General features: G+C 37.4%; 1 protein-coding gene and 1 long non-coding RNA gene across 6 annotated transcripts in view; one reads left to right on the top strand and one right to left on the bottom strand.

The window, feature by feature from the left end:
* LOC133843268 (uncharacterized) overlaps positions 1 to 22205 on the top strand; it is a 29155-nt gene that overhangs the window by 3972 nt on the left and 2978 nt on the right. For 2 of the 5 annotated variants that reach the window (XM_062276734.1, XM_062276731.1), the window contains exons 1-2: positions 20785 to 21191; positions 21933 to 22065. In XM_062276734.1, coding sequence (XP_062132718.1) covers positions 22053 to 22065 — 13 coding nt within the window. In that variant the 5' untranslated portion in view covers positions 20785 to 21191; positions 21933 to 22052. Of the gene's footprint in view, positions 1 to 12092; positions 12531 to 16884; positions 17628 to 19477; positions 19605 to 20784; positions 21192 to 21932; positions 22066 to 22205 lie in introns of those variants that run through there. The other 3 variants (XM_062276729.1, XM_062276730.1, XM_062276733.1) reach the window with 3 other exon arrangements.
* On the bottom strand, positions 3 to 1195 carry LOC133843272 (uncharacterized). Its single transcript, XR_009894491.1, has 2 exons — positions 469 to 1195; positions 3 to 382 (listed from the first exon to the last, which is right to left on the bottom strand). It is a non-coding gene; the product is annotated as an uncharacterized LOC133843272 (long non-coding RNA).

Here is a 22205-nt window from a genome sequence, read left to right as displayed (position 1 = left end):
CACATCCATTGCAATCCTAGTTATCTGTCATCGTAGTTTGTTTGTAGTAGTTCCAACGCTCTCGTACTCTCGAATTTTGTGCACAGCGAACATTTGTATCATAATAATCATAATAATAAACTAATTGCCGAATAGATATAAGGATCTTAGATTTACGATTAGACAACAAGTTAAGCCAGCAGCCGCGATGCTTTAACTATAAAAATATATAATAACTAATTGATTTATATATATACATATGTGGCTATGGACCATGTGAAAGCTATTCATTGTGGCTAATATACCCAGTGGCGTCGTTTGTCGCCAGTTTTTTGGATATCGGACTGGAATTTTCAGACTACTTTTTTTAGGCTTGGTTTTCATTGTTGGGCATTGATTAATACTAAAAAAAAATAATTGTTTTAATTGCAAATAAAATTAAATAATTATAATATGCGCAATTGTTTGTTTACTGCAATCGATTCTTACCTGTGAAATTCTAGGTTGCGCCACTTTTGTGGATTTCCACTTCTTGCTGTTGCATATTGCTATTGCAACACAGTCGGCTAATTGTTCTAAAAATGCGGGCAGCAAAAAACCGACAACAAGCATTAATCATAGAAAGCAAAAAAGCCAATCAAGTCAAGGTCTCTGCGCCCATCGATGCTCACTAACGGCACGTGTCGAACCGTCCGAATTGCCAAGCACCAAGCACAACATATGCCGGGGATTACAATATATCAATTGTTTTCCCATTTTTCGCTGGCGATTGTTTAGTAGTGTATGTAATTGACACTAAGCCCACAATACCTATTTACAAAACTGTCTTTAGTTTTCAAATTATAAAATACAGTCCGTATAGAATGAAGAGGCATCCTTATACATTTTTAATATTGTAATGTGGATATTATTAGTGAAATTTATATTAGGTAAATTAAATACAATTGAATGAATGTCATACATTTGGGAAACAACTAAGACGCAAAATTGTGAGATTAATAGAATAGCTCAAAGATACCTTTACTGCGATTTTCTTTTGCTATTTTGTATACGATAATAGAAACAATTGCGCAGCGTTGAATTATTTTGTCTTTTTGTCAATAGGGGTGCAATCTATGTGTAATTTCAGATTCAATTACTCCATGTTCTTTGTGAATGTATTGGGGAACACTTAATCTGGTAATTCATTTGTGGTTACAAAGTTTACATAATGGACTGTAAGGGGATCCCTTGAAATGAGGCGTAGCTGCTGCATGACTATGATTTAAGTAGGGAAAAGAAAAGACGCAGTTTAAACACGAACCGAAACATCTGTGGGGCTGTTGAAGTTGCTGTTGTTGTTGTTTGTTTACTTAGCCCAACTGAGTGGAGCATTTGGGGATAATAATGCGTCACCGTCGCCAAATGCGCAGCGTGAAATTTGACCGCATTTACTTTGTCGCAACGCAGTTGAATAATTGCTTTAATTTGTTCGAAATATAAAGTATCGTTCACTAGTTCTATTTGCGCAGGCATGTCTTAAAATATATCGTTTCTTCATTTGTTATGGTTTAAAAATACTTATCAGATCATAATCTGAAGTGCACACTTTTCTATTGACTAGATTATAATTGTCAATATTATTGTCTAATTTGATAATTATTATTAATTACCAAATAATTTCAGAGTATCCATTAAATTACTATGTGAATTTCTGACATCGAAAGTCTCATCAATTTTTGATTATTAATGACGACGGCTTATGATCCGAAGTGTTGCCTATCTAGTTCCGCCACCGAATTTGATTAGATAAGCAGCTCTCCCGATTCCATTTCATATTTGCAAAACAAGGCAAATAATAAAACAATTGTCGCTGTGAATGGCTGATGATGTGCGTGACTGTTGACTCCTTACGAAATTGATGGAAATCCCAGGTATTGAAATAATTATGAGGTTGTGCATATATTATTTAAATGCTTGTATGTTAAGTGGTGGTGCAAAATCGATAATGCAAAAGTGGGAAAATCCTCTCTAAGAATGTGGTTCGACTTTCACTTAACATTCCCTTAAAATAATTATAAAGGGAGATGCTTTTGCATATACCAAACACACAAGAATATAATATATAGGGGGTTGTATGTGTTCGACCCATAAATTTCAATTTGTTTGCTCATAAATATCTCAAATAACCGCAGACCACAAACTACAAACCCCAACATAAACAAGCAAAGTTTGCGACTGTTAGCGTTGAGCAACTATCAGATACTTTTTTTTAAGAACACTCTTTGTTCTTTATAATACAAAATAGTTTATGCACATGCCTAGCAGTCCATAGTCAGCTGTTACAGGGTAGAAGACGCTTTTGGCCAATGTTTATAGAGCCATTTCCTTGAATTTCTACAAAATGAAATGTGCGGCGTCCTTGAACTTTAAGGCGCAGTCCACACTGCAGCGACACTCTGAAGGCACCATGAGACCCATGAGTCTTTTGCCTGGGCACAAATTGTGCGAGTGCTGTAAAATAAATATTTGAAATTCTAAATGCTTATAAATAAGCTAGCTAATATTATAATTGCGCGCCAGCTTGTACCGCACTTGCCAAATTATATCAAATTTAATTGATTTAACATGCCAGAAAATATAGAAATTTTATATACTTAGCATGAGAAATATTTCTGTGTGATTTCATGAGTTCTGCTTTGGAAAATTCCTTAGTTATTATTATAATAATCAAATGCTAAACATGTTTATTAAGCGTATAAGCATTCTTAATTTGAGCGTACATATTGTAGCTAGAAAGTTTTCATTTTCGATTCGTGCCACAAACATAAATAAGAAATATTGTATATTATTACAGTGGAATCCGGTTATAGCGACTTTAAAGGGACCGACGACTCATTTGACAAAACTTTATATCATACATATAGTTATTTAACATATTTGTAAGGTGCTTTAGAAAACTTTGCTAATACAAATATGTAAGTACATGTACATGATTGTACATTGTAAAATATCAATATACCAAATTTACCATTTGGTATAATTTTAGTATTTTTGCAGTATATTGTTGGTATATTTTAAGAATAATGATGCGCTTTTTTGCTTTTATTCAAACTTGGTACCGGGCATCTCACAGTCAAGCACACTCGACTGTAGCTTTCGTATGTATGAAACTATATATATTACAGAGTTACAAAATTAGCACATAAGGTTAAAAACGCAACCCTTGCGCGTTTAATTGTTATAAACTATATTGAGTTGATAGAAGTACAGTGGCGTGCAAGTGTGAGTACATGTTTGCAACTACTGACTTTGGGTTCGCATAAAAAAGTTATTAGTAAAGTAAATGAGTCCAAATTTTTTGTGTTTATTCTTTGAATATTTATTAACAAAATCTTATACAAAATATACCAAAAAAATCGAATTGGTTTATTTACGAAATAAAAAACAAAAAAAACTCGCATGTACTCAGTTATGCTCATTTTGAACACTTTTCAACAAACTTTTTTTTTTTAAACTTGGTCCAAAGATCGATATTTGTAATTGTGATATTTATTCATTCTGGTATATTTTCTACCAAATTTGGTATTATTTATTTTAGAATAGCTCTCCATTCTTGCTGGATTCGTTGCTGCATCTCGCGCTAGCTTGCTGGTACTGATTCGTAGAGTCCTAATAGTCTTCTCAATATCGACATCAAATTTTCGATCGGATTAGGATCAGGACTCTGTGCTGGCCACTCCTTTACCTTAAAATGTTGTTTTGCGATCCATTCCTTGAAGTTTTTGACGTGTGTTTTGGATCTCCATCTTGTTGAAATGTGATGTCTCTCCCCTTATATGCACATTTGTCAACAAAATCGCAAAGATGGGTCTGCAAAATATCTAGAAAGTCTTCCTTTTGCATAGTATCATCTATTTTCTTAATTGGTCAACGCTCCACCAAGTAGAACAGCTCCAGGCCATGACATTTCCACCTCAGTGTTTCGCAGTTCCTTGTACGTGGCGTCCCTGCAGCGACTCTTCAGGCTTCTTCAAACAATATTGTTTACAATCCGACTGGAATCGATTCAATTTCGTTTCATCAGATCATATAAGTATTTTCCAGTCGTCCAGTTCCCAAGTTTTATGGAAGAAGCCTGAAAAGTCGTTGCAGATAGGCCACGTACAAGGAACTGCGAAACACTGAGGTGGAAATGTCATGGCCTGAGCTGTTCTACTTGGTGGAGCGTTGACCAATTAAGAAAATAGATGATACTATGCAAAAGGAAGACTTTCTAGATATTTTGCAGACCCATCTTTGCGATTTTGTTGACAAATGTGCATATAAGGAGAGACATCACATTTCAACAAGATGGAGATCCAAAACACACGTCAAAAACTTCAAGGAATGGATCGCAAAACAACATTTTAAGGTAAAGGAGTGGCCAGCACAGAGTCCTGATCCTAATCCGATCGAAAATTTGATGTCGATATTGAGAAGACTATTAGACTCTACGAATCAGTACCAGCAAGCTAGCGCGAGATGCAGCAACGAATCCAGCAAGAATGGAGAGCTATTCTAAAATAAATAATACCAAATTTGGTAGAAAATATACCAGAATGAATAAATATCACAATTACAAATATCGATCTTTGGACCAAGTTTAAAAAAAGTTTGTTGAAAAGTGTTCAAAATGAGCATAACTGAGTACATGCGAGTTTTTTTTTTTTATTTCGTAAATAAACCAATTCGATTTTTGGTATATTTTGTATAAGATTTTGTTAATAAATATTCAAAGAATAAACACAAAAAATTTGACTCATTTACTTTACTAATAACTTTTTTATGCGAACCCAAAGTCAGTAGTTGCAAACATGTACTCACACTTGCACGCCACTGTATGTTTTGTTTTTCGAATGTTTAAGCAGAAAAATGATAGAAAATGTAATAGTACTCATTCATCTGCAACATAGGATGTTAACTGCTATATATTCATATATTTAATGGATCCTTATCGGCATCACATAGCAGGCCGCATTCTTGAGGGTGGTGAAGATTCAAAAAGTGCCTCGGTGCGTATGTTCGGAAATATGAATAGATATCGATTCTGCTGGAATCAAATCGTTCAGCAATATTTCATATTTATACGCTAAGAATCCGCAATATCACTGAGTGTCATCAAGACGTAGAAGTTGCCTCTCTTAATGAGAACATACGCTTCGATGAAAACTATGACAAGTGTCAAGAAGAACTTGGCGCAATTAGTGACTATGAAGAGGACTTGGTTTTCCGATATTGAGCCGATTGAATAGGTTAGCTCGTCTGAAGAAATGGTCGAAGAGGAAGAAGGCGGCGAGGCACAACTTGGTGAAGGCGGCGAAGAGGACGATGTTAAAAATTAAACAATATAAATATTCGAATTTCAATTTTGGATATTAATAAACTATTTTAAGTCTATTAATACTGAAATAAGTGTTTGATTTATTGCATTAGTATTAATTAACGAAAGCATCATGGTACCTTTGTACCAAATCTTGCATTTATTTAGCAAAATTTACATTTTATCTACATATATTTCGATATATACCCGCTATGGGACATCGAATAATATACATATTTGCATATTAATTATTCATGCCATCGGAATGGCTTCGTCATTGCCCAATTAATCGCAAGTTGTTTTCATGAATGATTTATGCGCAAAACTTGGTGATTTGTTGCGGGATTTTTCCATAAAGGATTGAATTTTCCAGATTTGATATATTACCAAATACATCAACAATTTTATTCTTATAAGTATTGGGCTTCCACAACTAATTCAAAATAAACTGTCTAATGCTCTTATTGCATCAATCACTTATTTATGTTTTGCGTGCAGTGTCTGCTAAAAAAAACAAAACAAAGGAAAAAAAAACAAATAACAATTTCTGCTATCAGCTGACTAAGCAGCTTTCTGTTTATGTCATTAAACCGATGAGGGGGCATGCTTTTTTTTTTGCTGTTGCTGCCGTGCCCGGAAGAAACTGAAAGCGAAATGTGGGGAATACGACGAGTGTGAGAATGAAAATGTGTTTACAGTTCAGTTAAGTTCAGTTGAGTTCAGTTCTGTTCAGTTGAGTTAGGAATGGATGATTGCAGTGTGATCGATTCTAGATGAATAGTGATTACGTATACGCACTGTTCGCATCGTTTGATGTAGGTTCTGGTTCGACGGCATTTCAAATGACTAAGGTCCCGCCCCCTTTCTGAAAGCAGCGTCTGTATATATGTTTATATAGTAGAGCAGCCATTGACGCAATTGAAAAGAAAAATAAATATGTTTATTCATTGCGATTTTACCGTCGCCACAAACTGCACGGCGACGTTAACAACAATTTGCTGTGAGTGCTTTGTATTAGTCTTCTACTTTTGTATATATAGTATATCGCATTTGGCAGACACGTATATAGATTTTCCTTCTCGAGTTAAGCGACATCACGAATTTGCAATTCACACTATGATTCGCACATTGTTTTTCGGTTTATACTTTGACTGTCAATTCGTGAGGCATGTGAGTTTGCAAAAGGGCATTTAGATTAGATATTCTTAAATATGTTTATATTTTAGTAAACAACTGAATAAATATATTTCTTCGTTTAGTTGCATATCAGCAAGACTCAATAGACTGTGTAGAGCATCGAGCAGTCGACTTGAGCTGATGGCAGCCTTGCAGTCGCTTCTTGTATTTGTTTATTTTTCTTATCGTTGGCATTAAATTAAACTTGATCTACATAAGTTTGAGTATGTATGTATGTCTGTATGTCTGTAAATAGGTAAGTACTATACAACGTGCTAATATTTATATAATTCATACAATTATAGACTGGCTGCAGAATTGGTGGCATTATTTTTAGTTTCGTCGTTAACGAAATTGTATTTGCGACGCAAATGTCGCTTCCGTTTCTTTAAAAAATAGAATCAAATACATTTTGTGAATTTATATTATGTGTATATATAATTATATGAATGCATGTGACCCATGCATAATGTGGGCCACACGACACGCTGTCGTTGGCATCTGCTATTGACATTGACTCAGTCACCCGATCACGAATTTCTTGCATTTTATTTAATATTATGGCTGCACAGAGAGTGAAAGAGAGACAAAGAGATGGCAAGCAAGCCTTCTGTAAGTATGTATTGCCTACTTATTCGGGCCAGAGCTGTCCCTTCAGACCCGCTTCAGACCGAAAGAGAGAAGAGCGACGAGTGAGACAACAAAACATTTATCATACTCGTATTTATGCCGAAAAGTGTGCTTGTTGGTTGCCCTTGCCATCCCCACATGGATCCGATTTTGGCACACTTCCAAGTATTTGCCAGACCGCCCACAGCTTTATGTGGCAGCTTAGTTGGCAACAGCTGCTAATAAAGTTCGTTTGGCATGGTCAGTGCTCTGTGTTCTGTGCTCTTTTATAGATTCGCCAAATCAAAATTCTCAACAAAAATCCCCTGGGTTTTTCTTGATTTTCTGCTGCTTTTCATCGCTCTCTCCCATTAAACATATTGTTTTAAACATTGCCGGCGCTTGTCGTTTACCCAGCTCGTGCCTTGGGATACCATCTAACAAACCCAACCCAATGCCAAGGCGGCATCCACATGGCGGCGTGAGTGTTCACGAACTCAGCTCGTGGCCAACTTATGCCGGTAAGGAGTGACGTTTTCTCGCCATCAAATGTCGTACAGGTTTCTCTGCTGTAGTGTAGTATCCCAAGCGAAATTACTTGAATTTCTCGTAAATCTCTCTGTTGGCAAATATTTTCGTTTGTATTTTTGGCCACCTTTCTATCTATAGAGCCTTCAATGTCATGGTCACTTGTAGTATTTCGGCAAGAAATCGAAATGTTTGCTAGCATCATCTAGGGGTTCCTAAGTGTACTATATTAACTGATATACTGCCACCCGATGTCAACGCCTTATTACTTAATATATGTTATAGATGTGCTGCATATTTGAATTTAAAGAAAAGTATTTTAATATCATTTCAAATATTTGTGAAAGCTTTGCCAACAATTTCGCAAGAGTCTTTTCACGTCAAGCCAAAGGAAAACTATTGTTTGATCAAAATTAATTTTGTAATTATTCATTCGATAAAAAGAAATACAACCTGCAATTCTTTCATCTCTGCGCTCTAATTTATTATGTAATCATATATCTAGCCACAAGTAATTTGATAGTTCAATTTATCAGCTAGCCAAGCACTCAATGCAGTAAGATCTCCCACAATAAATCAGTGACTTGAAGATTGAAACACAATAAGTAACCTAAATGAAAGCAGCTGATGTTATTCGCTCAATTTACTTGCATTGTGAGTCATATTATTGGCCAAACAAATAGGTAAAACTTGATTGTTATTGCAAATTTCAATTGGCAGCCGCCGCAGTTCGGCGACTGTTTTCAATTAAGCGGGCGACATGCGCGTGTTTTCAATAAATGTCTGCTGCCCCTTCCCTGAAATCCAGCAACAACGTCGAGTAGTCATACTTATTTACTTCCAGACAGATAGGCAGGCAGTCACAGAGTGGAAATTGATTTCTAGTATTACTAATTCAAATACAAATGCAGAAGCAAAATTAAAATCATTAGCGAAAGGCAAACAAAACAATTGCTACTCTGCACGCATATGGTTTATGGGTCGCTTGGGGTGGGTAAATGTCAATGTTGACGGAGAAGAGAAGAGAAGAGCAGAGCAGAGCAGCACAGCGCTTCAATTTGCTAATGCCAACTCAATGCCAGCAGAACAAAATGATAATAATTGGAGTGGGAGAGGGACCGCACGTGGAAATGGGCGTGAGGGAGAGATAGTGGGAGTGAGACAACCAGATTTGCAGCATAACCTTGCCTGGAATGCAGTTCTCCTTGACAAACCTGCCAAGAACACGTCCTTGTGGAATGGCATTGAATTGCAAAAGTGTGCCTTATTCCAGTAGCCGCATGTCCATCACATGCTACCTGTCTCTTGGCCAAGGTCCGTTAATCAGATCACACCTCAAACATCATTCAATATTAGAGGGGGATAATGTTTGCATCACTTTTGTCGTCTTAGACTATATTTATAATCATTTGCATTGCACAAATAAAGTCGTTTGAAAGATTGACACGATTTCGCCGACAAACACACACCATCCCACACATTCCCACCGCATCCATTTAGCCCAGTTTTGAGTGACAGCTTCCCTTAACTCTTTCGCTGTCTGTCAGCTGAATTGGCCTGGTCCGCTGCTGCGGCGATGATGACTAATAAACATCGGATGTGATAGCCAAACAAGCGCAAATATGAATAAGAGTTCTCAAGAGCAAAGTTGACGACGAGAAGTTACCCTGTTATGGGATAAACTTTTACTTCCAAGGTAAATGCAACTGATAATTAAGAGAAAATGAATGAAATGAATTCAATAATAATTACTTCAATTATGAATTAGCATACCCCATTTCATCACAATTTTGATGGGTATACAACAAATACATATATATGGGGCTTGTATAGTGATTATATATGCCCCCATAAGTGTATATAATATTGGACTGACAAAGACAGCACAATATTTGCAAAAAAATAAACATAAATATTGTGTTTAAGCAGGCAAATAAGTAATGACACTTGTAAGCTAATTAAGAAACGTCGCAAACACATGCGTTATAAATTTAATTGTCATTCTTGAGTCACGTGAGCGTGTTTTACGTACTTTCAAATACTTGACAAACGAATATTGGTTTGTTAATTAAAATAATTAGAAACTGTAGTTTAGACTTCAAATACTGCGAATGAGGAACTAATATGTTAAATTTTTCAATTTCTATATGCATATATAAATTGAAATCCTGTACGTTAGGGAAAGTTCTCTAATCGTTGGCATGTCGCCTCTTTATTATATTATATTATTATCATGCTTAGTATATATCATATAACTTACCTTTAAGCTTTTGCATGTCAACGAAAGTGTGCCCTCAATCTTCTTCCTCTTCCTCTTTGGTTTTGTGCCACTTTTGTTTGCCCCCACTAGACACACTACTGTGTGCTCAATTTGCAGCTTTGGTGATGGTGAAAATGTCCTTTAGTGGTAGCAGCAACGACAGCAACCTCGTTTCAAAGGCAATGCCAATGTCAAGGATGCAAATTCAGGCAACAATAGAGCGGAACAATTCCAGCGGCGCCAGCTTGACTGCTGTGCCCAGGGTCAAAGAGCAGCAGCAGCAGTAGCAGTAGCAAGCGTCTCTCAGCGCTGCTAAATGAATAAATTATAATGCAGTTGGGACGCAGACACAATGGCCACAAAATAACAATGTAATAGCCTTGAGCCTCCAAAGCTTAAATGCTAAATGTGAAGTGGAAGGCAACCGCACTTCCCATCTACTATAAATATACATATTTACATATGTAGTTTTAAATTTATGCTACTAAAGAGTCTGCTAACTTATCAGAATGGGGATGCGAGGCAAGGGTCGAAATTTTCCGAATCATGCGTCATATCTGTTGGGTTCCGCCATCTCTCGGGTTATCAGCTGCCCACGCGCCACTGTCTCGATGTGATAGGCTTGTTGTCAGTTTTATTTTTGTCAGTCTTGATGTAAAAATATCAGATTGTTGCGTCACTTATTTAGCATTTCTCACAGCCCCTGACATTCACTGACATCTCATTCGATGTCCATCAACTTTATTTCCGGAACGTGCCAACTTACTATATATGCATAGTATATATCTTGCCAGGATACTTACACTCTGTTTGCTCGACACTTGCGCACGCGATTCGGTTATTACTTGTGGCGATATCACCGCCTGGGCTCAAAGCACTTTCCGTGCAATTGCATTTTTATCTTTTTGTAGTGTGAAGTTTTCGATAGACAACTTTTTGACATTTTTGGAATAAAGTTCTATAAAAAGACGCGACACTTTTAATGAGTTTGTGTACATTTCAGATGTAACTTTGTTTTGTTGCAAATTAAAAGTCGTACAATATATGCTCCATATATATATACATATATATATTTAAGTGAGTCATCGTTGATAACTTTTAAGAATTCTCAAGTTAATTCCCTGATGCCTTCTTATAAAATAATTGTTTTGTGGAGTGTAACCAACTTAAATTCGTTGAGTGTTTTTCAATCAGTTGCTGATATGCCTTTTGGTCAAACGATCTTTGCGCGAATTGCCAGCCAGCATGGAGGAAAATAGGCGACAAAGTTTGAAATTATACATGGCGTTGAGGTTGATAAGATCTGAACGATAAGAGGTGGCTCGCTAGTCAACAACAGCTGTTTTTCTACAGACCACAATTTAATTAGTTTTGGGCCCAGTCCATTCACAAAGTCGACACGGAACCGTTGTAGGCGTGGAGAGGGCAAATGAGGTGGTAGATAGCCCCGTTAGCTTCCGCTAGTAAATATTTGTTATTGAATTTTTGTTGGACAAACAATTGGAGAGGAAAAAACAATTTGCGAAGAAGAATTTATATGTAAATAATAAATATTTATTACTCGTAAGCTTCTGAGAACGATGTGGAATTCGCATTAATAAGCTAATAATAAATTAATGCGCTCTTTGTTGTGTGCCTATTGGTGCAGTTACAAAAATAAACACTCGAATTGTTGACACTAGAGATTAGATTTCAAGATTTGCAATAAAATTATTATTTATTGTAGTTCGATTAGAATTTATAAATTCGCATGAATTAAACTGCATTAAAAATGACATGGCGCGTGGGTTAACCAATTCGTATTTAAAAGATGCAGAGACCGATCTAGCTTGCTTGAAATGCGACTTCACCAATTGCAATCCAATCTCCAGGCTGCGATTTAATGAAACTGCACCTGCTCTTAAGTGTCAGCACATGCTCTGTCAAAGAGTATTGCAAAAAACCAAAATTAGTATCTGAGAATTGAGAGCGCAGCTGTTAGAAAAGTATCTGAGAGCGCAGGCACTGCCATAGGCTATGCTGCTTGCACACACAGCAAAGCATTATGCGAGCGAACAAGTGTTGCCGTAGTATAGAGTTGTCTCACTTGCACCCCCAGCAACGGCATGGGTCGATGGCACTAGTCGATTCGACGCGGACTGCGAGCTGGCTGGCGAAGCATCTGTCTGCTAAAGCATCTGAAAAATATACTGCATTCAGTTCAGTCTCTCAACTCGCTCGAATCGGACGTATCCAACGCTTGGAATTTGAATAATAGTGATAAAGTGCAAGTCGCGCAAAAAAAGCCTAAATCGCGCGTGTGAGAAAACAAAATTTGATTGAGAAGCTAAAATTGTATACGTACTGCATATCTATATGTATGTATGTGCATACATAAATACAAAAGCAGAAGCCAAAGTGTAACTGTGCTGGTCTCCCGCCCAGTCTGTGTGGCCAGAGCGAGTGTATATGTATTTATGCGTTCGCGTGTGTGTGTGCGTGTAATTTGTACAACACAGAAATTTTCACATACAAAATTCGATGTTGAAAATTAAATTGAGAAATTAGCGAGCTCATAAATTGAATGAAATCTAATTCATAATACAATCAAAACAAATAATTACAAAGCAACAACGACGAAAAAAGTGTATCAAGAAGGTAAATTTAAAATTTTGTCCAACAAGAAGTAAAAACGTTTAGAAAATTTTTTTCTGTTGCGTGCCCTTTGTAAATGCTATTGTATGTGTGTGTGCGTGCATGCGAACGTATTAGTGAACTTTATTTAATTTTTTTATGTGTGCTGTAAAAATAGCCAAGCAAAGAAAGAGCAGGCGGCGATGAAAAAATGGGCAGCAACGGCCACGCAAGAGCAGCCAAAGAGTGATACCCAGAGAGTGAGTGTGAGAGACGAATCAAACCAGTGAGCGACGCACAGACAGACAGAGAGACCGAGAGAGAGAGCGTAGCAACGGCATCGACTTAAATCGTCAGTTCAAGTGGTGTTTTTTTTTCTATTTGTTTCTTTTTATTGTCGCCGCCACACTGCTGTTGCTGCTGTTGTCTTGATCTTTTGCTTTGTTGTTGTTTCTACGAGTAGGTGTATTTTATCTGTGTTTCATCTGCTGTTTTTGTCGTCATCGTGTTATCGTCATCGACTACGACAACGACTGTTTTTTTTATTATTATTATTTTTGTGGTCTTCTGGCCAGTTCCACGTAAATATGCCGTCCCACAGCTGCTTTTTGTTTTGATATGAGAAATTTATAATCAAGTAAGCGTGTGTGTCCGGCTGTCTGTCATAGTATGTGTGAGTGTGTGTGCGTGAATAAATTATTAACACACTTAAAATCGAAAACTTGTTTGCGATGTTTTTGCTTACCAATGCAGATGCCGAAAATCATGTAAATTTCGCGAACTTTAACAAATTCCCCTTAAAAACATTATTATTATGTGATCATCATAACAGTACAATGCCTATTTTACAATCACACAGTCGCATCACATTTGTGTTAGTGCTTCAATGTGCATGACTAATAACCGTTTTAATTGTATGATTTCGGTATTTATTTCAGTTTCTTGTGAGTGCTTCATTTACTCACTCTTTTATCGCGTCTCGCCTCATATGGCTTTCTTCATGCCGTATAAAAATACAAATGTACACATACATACATATACATATGTATATTTTTATTTGTGTTTGTGTTTGTGTGTTGTTGTAGGCCTAGACTGAAAGTTGTTGCCATTAATTATTTATAGCGTGCATTTAAAAGTATATAAGCGGGCTATTATTGTCATTTGTTTTACTGTTCATTTGCAATTTATTTAATGATAAGATACAAGCAATCCATCAAAGAAACAGGAAAACAAATTCTGTTTATCTGTTGTTTTTCTCGAAAATGCTTGTTTTCAATAACATATTTATTTATTTTCCTGTCACTTATTTTAAAATTGAATATTTACCGCATCGGTATGCAGTAAAAATATCAACAAAACCTTTGACTTGTCGTTCTCTCTTTTTTTTTATCTCCCTCTCTCTCTCTCTCTTTCGTTCAGTGTTTTATTATTGTTATGAACCTCTCAGTTATTTTCCTCCATCTCAGCTTTTAATCTCACTTATCACTTTTTGATAACAGCAGATTTAGCCAGTCTTTTTTTGCGATTTATACAGTATATTTTAACTTGAACTAATTTCAAAATTTTCCTATATACACATCATGTTAAGATTTATTTAATTTTATTATAAAGTAATTGAGAAATATTTAGCAACGTTTTTGATAACTCGAATTATCGAGGCAGACTTTTGTCATTGTACTTGAGTGTTGACATTGTATTGAATGAATTTAACAAACATTTACTTAACAATTTGCACTAAAGATTATTGTTGTTGTTGTTTCGATGGGCTGTCAAATTCCAGAAGACGCACTCCAAGTGCGAACTTTTTTGCCCTATATCATGGCATACCCTGGATTAATAGTCAAAAGGGGTATACCATATATTTCGATGATGACCTTTTTCAAAACGTTAATATATTCAATTTATATGAAACTTGATTTAGCTGCATTTATAATTCGATTAAATCAGCGTTTCTATTATCAGGTATTACTTAGTCAAGTAGACTTTCTTCAGAAAATAAATTCAAAGAAACAGACATACGATGTCTATGTATATATCTCGATATATACGTACATACTATATATGCATGTGAATCGTTTGTGTTGCTTTGTTGCCTCCGCTTCTGTTTTGACTGACAGTTGCTCTTTTGCGTCTTGTTCTGCTTTTGTGCTTTCTTGTTATTGATAAAACACTTTGTTTTGATTTTGAATTTCGATTCCGAGTTGAGTTTTTAATTGGGTGCTAAATAAATTACAATTCCAAAACATATTCATAGGCTCTGTTTTCGTTCGCCATTTGCCAGCTGTTCGAAGTGCAGTTTGACTTGGTGTTTCAGACTTTCTGCCTTTATATCTGCTTCAGTTTGACCTACATTTGGGCCACAAACACATATAAAAAACAAAAACGTTGAGATACTCGTAAAGCGCTTGTGCGGCATGGGAATTTTTGGCTTTGTTTACTTTCATTTCAATTGAGAATCCAAACGGTTTGTGGCCCAGTTAAACTGAGTCGAGAATTTGGTTTAGACGCTGCTGATAAGGCTGCTCATTATCTTGTAGGTCGGATGCTATGGCCTGATGATGGGCTGACTCAGCTGGATTTGATTATGTGTTATCTGCGTCGCAGATTGACGCTTTCACTGTCTGAAGTTCAGTGTTTCCAATAATCATCATTCGGCGTTTCATGAAACAACTGTGATCAAATAGTTAAGCACGCCCAGGCATCGTCCGTCAGGCTTCCATCATAAACAGCACAGCCTTGAGTCTGTTCCGTGTTTCATCAATTGTTGTGTCGCATTTACTTGACAGTTTCTATTGACGCGTACGGTTCGCTATAAATATCGCAAGTGCTGCTGTTGCTTTTGAGCTGCAAGTGTTTTTATATTTTGTATAAAAATAAATTGTTTAAATGCGAGTATAAGACATAGCATTTCGGATTTGGACATCAACGATAAGCGATGTTGTTGTGCGTTGTTGTTGAGTTCACAAAACTTTTGGATCAGTCAGACCAGATACGCGAGCAATGCCCGAACGTTGACTGCTTCAAGTTAATGACACCTTGATTACGTACACTTATCGAGAAGATCGCCATATGACAGCTACTTAGTCATAAGCAGTAACAATAATAGCAACAGCAACAGTTGGAAAGTGATTCCCAGAATTCAATACGATTCCCACATCCACACTACAATATGGCTAATTACGAAAGCAGTTATTTAGCCAAGTATCTGTTGTACTTACTGATAGCGCAGATTAAAAGGCGCGCCGTCTGGCGTTGTAGCTGACGTCTATTGTAAATAGCTAGAAATAGCACGTAATAAGTACCTGCTAGATAAAGATACGAACACAACGAAAAGATACTCATACGGATACGGATACTGATGCAGATGCAGCTACAGATACACAGATATTTGTAGATAGAGCTACTGCTTTATTATTTACAGCCTCGTCTGGCAAATATGCATTGGAATTCACTCGGATAACTTTTTATGACGTCTGCCTTTTACTGTTGTGTTGTTTATTTTCGTTGTTTTTTCTGCTTTGCTTATTTGCATTGCGTTAGGAGGCGTGTAATTGGGGCGTGCCAGCGGCAGAGGTTTTGGGGCCAGACAAATGCGCAATTCGCGAACCGTGCGATTTTCACAAGTCAGCGGCAATTTGTCAAACGATAACTTAATTAACATTTGAGCAATTGATAACTGCCTAACCTGCGGCACAAGTGCAGCTATCAATATCAATGACCGCACTCTCAATTCCCAGACACGTGGCCCACGGCTGACTGATCACGAACCCGAGAGCAATCACAATACTCACAATGGAATTCAATTAAGAATACGCTTCATTAAACGCCTCTAACATTTATTGTACTCGTTCCATGGTTCAGAGATCGTTTTGATTGTGCTGCAGATTGTCTGTTGCCCGAGTGGATTGGCTAGTAGTAAGTGCGATCGAAGCTTTAACTTGCATCAATACCTTTTACTCACTCGTCACTCGTCAATCGTATATTAGACAAAGCAGCTGTCAGCTGTGCACACAAAGCATTCGTATTGAGTTCAACATCTGTTTAGTGAGCTATAGTTGGAGTTACATGCATATATACTTCAATATGTTCCCAGTCATAATCTGACTCCACTAACAATCAGAAGCGGAACCGTGTTTTGACGAGGAAATGACATTGAACCTCGCTTTGACTTAGGAACGGAATGCACAAGTGCATCGAATGAGATCTCTGAGCTCTGAGATCACTGAGTCGCGTGCAATGTCAATTCGAGGTGCGTGCATTGAGAAAACTCGCAACCGGTTTACCAGACGGGGCCGGTGCTTGATCGATATATTAACACTCGGGGATTTTCACATGCTTAACCCAATTGTAATGCAATTCTCGTTTCGTCTCGTTTCAGATACAACAGCAACGGATTTCCCATTTTTCTGAAACGGGAAAACAAACCAAAACACAACAGCAACAACAAAGCCAACAAGCAAATCGTTAAACTGTTTCGTGCGGCAGGGAATGGTATATTTCTTGGGGGATTGGGGCATGGGAGATTCTGACTTGTCGTCATATCAGCAGCATGTTCCAAATATACAGCAGCACCAACGCATCCATGGACGTGATTTACATCAACAGCAACAGCAGCAACAACAGCAACAACAGCAGCAGCAGCAACAACAACAGCAGCAGCAGCAACAGCAATTGGTTACACAAATCTCAAGCAGATTAAATCTGCAATTCGCCAGCGGTTCAAGCTTCCTCCAGCAAGCGTCACCCGTCCCATCGCCCCAGCATCATGTCGTCAGCCCGAGGAGCAGTAGCAGCATCACCAGCAGCAGCAGCAGCAGTTTGGTAACCGCCAATCTTCAGCAACTATCGGTGAGCAACAGTGGCAACAACAACAGCAGTTGCTCAACGCCCACCAAGTCACATCATCAACAGCAACAGCAACAGCAGGTTGATTCTCATCCTCCAGCTGGTGCTGCACTTAGGGCGCATTCATCTTGGCTGCGACAATGCTCCGAATCGAATGGCTCACAATCAGTTGCCGATAGTTGCGGGAAAGCGAAGCCGTCGCAGCAACCCACACAGCTTAGCAAGGATCTCCAGGACAACGAAGATGAGGTTGCACTTCATCCACTTTCCAACCAGGTGAGTCCCGTGGAGAAACTGATTTAGACATTCCAAGCTAGCAGAAAGTTAAACTCGGACAAATATAACAAATAAGAAAGCTATAGTCGAGTCTGTACAATCGTCTGAGAGATACCCGCTGCCCATTTTGAATGAAAACAAAACAGTGCGGTATTATAGTTGAAAAATGCTGTATACCAGAAAATACCAAAAACTATATTTCGTATATCGCTATTCTACTTAATTCACTCAAAGCTACGAAGACCCAACAGTTAATTCATTTTCATTAACCTAATCTCACCCAATTTTCAAGAATGGGTAGCAAGAATAAAAACTACATAATAAAACATATTTATTAAAGGAGATGAGATGTACTATTTATTATGCTATTCGGATTATATTTCTAAAAAAGTACGCAGATTAGAGGTCCCATTAATGGATCTAATACCTCATTTACCCTTTGAGTTCGAAATTTCGTTTAGCAGTTCCTTGTGCAGATCGCCAAAGTAAACTGCGAGTCCCTCAAATGAATGTTTCATAATAAACGTTCTAATCACAGCCCAAGTGGATTTGATGAAATTCACATTGGCATAGACCATCAGTTCGGTATGGTTTTTTAAATGACCAACGAGGCAATAGTGCAATATCACATTAAATACGTCTGCATAGGGAATTCCCTCCTGCGTGCAAACTATGTCTATCGAATAGAGCTCACCAGGAGTGCTGCATTGCCGCATTTTCTGCTGCTCGGTAACTTTGGATACTTTCGGACCAACAGTGACATTTAACGCAACCGTCATGCTCACGATCCTTGCCTTCTCGCCATTTTTGCTGTTGGACCACTGACCCAATTGTAGTTCTGTTGTTTGTCGCTTGGCTTGAAAATCCGCAAAGAAATTGGAATTTGAAAAAAGTAATTGAAAAAGTCGATCAACATGAATGTGCAGCTTGGTCTGTAGCATTAAACTTCCTTCGTGTAACGAGTCGCATATTCGAGAAGGACCAAAAAGGCTATTTCTGACCGTCATCACTTCTTCGAAAGAGTCGGTTGTGTAAAGCTTTGATGACTTGTATGACTTCTTTTTCCCACGAACATATTGTGACTTTGCCCTGAGCCTTTCCATATCACTTGCTGTTTGAGAGACAATTTCGGGTGACGTCCTCGCCTCCCTTTCAGTTTTCCTTTTGGTATGGCGTTTTGAAGTTCTCAGATCGTCAGCTACAGTAGCCGCAATTGATGGTTTCACTGCCGCTTGCCGTGATGTGGTTGCTGTTTGTCTTGATGTTGTTGCTCTCTTCTTTCCAAATCCATGTTTTAATTTACTGCGAATGGAGTTCATTGCAATGAGAAACCCATTTAAACCAATTCCATTTTCGCCGGCTTGTTAATAAATATTATCGATTTGACTCCATACATGTGTTCATTATTTTGAACTGAAATTTAAACTGTGTGTGCTTGCTGAGAATCCAGTTAAATTTATTCGAAACAACAAGAGCATATTAAATATTCCATATTTGTTTACACAAGTTGATCAGGCGGGGAAATCTAAACTGCTTTTATGAAAGAGCTCAAAGTTCTTGGAGCTTCCAACTTCGAGAGTGTTTACCTAGACCTGTCAGGCGCCTGGTTGGATAGGTTGATATCCAATACAACTGCTCGTAGCTAGGCTCCCTCATTAGGTTTAATTTAGTGGTGACAAGCCAAAGCTCGTAAAGATTAATGTCTGTAATCAGCAAGCAAAAGTGGCGTGACGTAGATTTGATAAGATATTGTATTGTGTCGGTTATGGTTAAGGGTATGGCCACACGACCGGACAAACACTTGTCTTGTCTTGACTTGACTTTGACTAAGCTTTTTATGTTGTTTACAGGTCGGAGGACACACACGCCTGTTGCTGCTCAACCAGTCGACGGTGATAAAACCGCTGAATTTGCGCGAATTGGACTTTTATCAGAACATTCCGCAGGACATACAGAAGTTTGTGCCCAAGTACAAAGGTAAGATACCGACTATATTCCTTTGTTAATCACTCAACAAGATTCTCGATTCTATCGAAGCGCTTCATAAGATATTTCGTTTCAAATTAACCGCTTGTTCTATCATATCTCTCAAATAAAACTCGAGAAAATAAACCAATAAAAAAATGAAAACCAAAAAAATCAAAAAAGAAAAAAATGTTATGAGAATATCTTTCAGAACGCGCTTTGCATTTCCATTTGTCTTGAGTTGTGACATCGCTGATGCTGTATTTATTCAACTTTTATTTTGTACTAACTTTTCACATTTGTCCAAACTACCAAATGAAATAAAAAAAAAAAAATGAAAAACGAAACAAAAAATAATTCAAAATTGATGAGCTCCTTTGTATCGTCCTTAGTTAATGCAATATTAAAAAAAAATGCATTTCAATATCTCATTTTTATTTTAAGTATTATATTTATATATGTGATATCGTATACTGTAAGTTTTAAAATTGAAATTGAATGAAAACAAATAAAAACAGAGCATAAAAAAGAAGAGAATAAAAAAAAATAAGAAAAGAAAAAAATGAAACAAAACTGAAATAAGACTGAACCATATCGTAATCTTTAGGTAAATAATAGCTTTAAATATTTGTAATACGAAAAGCAAAATAAAAATATTTTAGCTGCCATGCCCAATTATTGTCTGACTCGACGCCTGGAAGTAGTCCAAGCGCCTGGCCAAAAGATCAACCCGCACACACAGAATCATTTTATCATAAGAACTTTTAGTTAGTAGCGAAGTGACAACAATGGGTAAGTCGCAAAAAACATAACAAATCCAAAACAAAAACAAAAAACCTCTTCTCCAGCCAAAAAGACGTATTCTTAATCCAAAGCAATCCTTTGACAATGATTCACCGTTGGAGATTGTAAAATTTTTGATCGTCAGAACCGGCGAATGTAAAAGTTATACAATCTTTTTGGTTAGTTAATGAAAAAGAACTGTGAAACAAAGCACGTCCCTAGACAGCAGGCAATACTATACTCGTATGTATATGGCCTGGATCTGGGGGCGTGCCCGTTGCCACTACATATCTACGCTCTATGCTCGTATTATCCAAAGGTTCGAAGTGCCGACTGACAGACCCGCTCGTGATCTGCCGCTGAACCAATTCGGAGAGCAGCCCCCCAAACCGAAACGAAACGAAACCGAAACCAAATGCAACGCAACCAACCCAACGAAATGAGAGTTGAGAATGAGAAAGCGTAAAAATCAATGCAAATTTTTGTATCCCAATCTCTTGACAAACAAATAACAAAAAACAAAAACAAATGAAAATCAAGAAACAAACCAAAAATCGTGTTTATTTTATGTGTTTGTTCAGAACGCACATCGTGCTGCCCCCTTCTTCAATACGTTGTTGTTGTCTAGTCATGTGTCATCGTCGTCGTCTCCCTAGGCCTTGCCGATCTAATCGTATCGGATCGGATCTGATCCGCTCTGCTCTTCTCAGCTCTGCTCTGCTCTGTCTGTCTTTGGAACTGAAAGTCTCCGAGACTCTCACAGTACGAAAGCCGATTAGAAATGCAAGCAAGCCAAAATGACAATGGCCTCAACGGGTTTGTATGAATAAACACATACTATACTACTATACTATACTATACTATATATATATACATATATATTTAACTATATACTATATACATACATACTACTATTTTATACTTTGATCAATCTCAATACTTTACATTATACATTAATTACAAAACTACGAATACAATTACGTTCATTAATTTCCCTAATAGATCTAAGCTATTCTGTTCCTTATAAGTATAGTTTTTATGGTTTTAAGATAGCTTTAGGCGACATCAAAGACGAAATCAATATTCAGATATTTAATGTAATCTTGCACTTATTTCCCAATTTTACACTATGCTCTCAATTTAGTTTAGTTTAGGTATAATAATCATAAGTCGATCTCTATGTATTCCATACTCTTTCCCTACGCTCATTGCTCTTCCGAATTCCGTGTCCAATGCATGGCTATTTCTAGGGTGTCCGATTGTCATCTGGGGTATTTTATTCATAAAACTGTTTGTCTGTGTTGCGAATTCATTCATTCACATATTGTGCCTGTTAACCATAAGCTTATTCATGTCTGAACCATTTGTGTTTAAGTCGAAGAACCGAACCCATCGATCTCGAGGTCCACAGCATAAGCATTGAATGTGAACCACAAGATTGTTGTGTCGTATAAACGATACTAAACTACATAAATACATCAAATTATAATAATAATGAAAAGCACTGAGTTTGAGAACCGTATGACTTATCGCCCGCCGGTCCCATTCTATTTTCAGGCGTTATGCAAGCGACCTCCATGGGCGGCATTAAGCTGGACAAACGCTACTCCCCCAGTTTCCGGGACGAGGCTGCCGCGGTGCCCGTGCGCAAGATGAGCGCCTCGAAGCGCAAGCGTGATGATGTTCTCAGGTATGTAACATCATTCCGAAGATCTGAGTTTCCTACATGCACATTATTTGTTGTCAAATTATAAAGATATATGCACCACATACATACCTTTGTTAACGCATGCGTGTGTGTGTAGGTGTGTGTAAATACTTAATATAATA

Source organism: Drosophila sulfurigaster, chromosome 3, assembly GCF_023558435.1.
Source record: "Drosophila sulfurigaster albostrigata strain 15112-1811.04 chromosome 3, ASM2355843v2, whole genome shotgun sequence".
Taxonomy (NCBI): domain Eukaryota; kingdom Metazoa; phylum Arthropoda; class Insecta; order Diptera; family Drosophilidae; genus Drosophila; species Drosophila sulfurigaster.
Note: the sequence above shows the minus strand (reverse complement) of the source record. Positions and strands in the feature narration are given on the sequence as shown.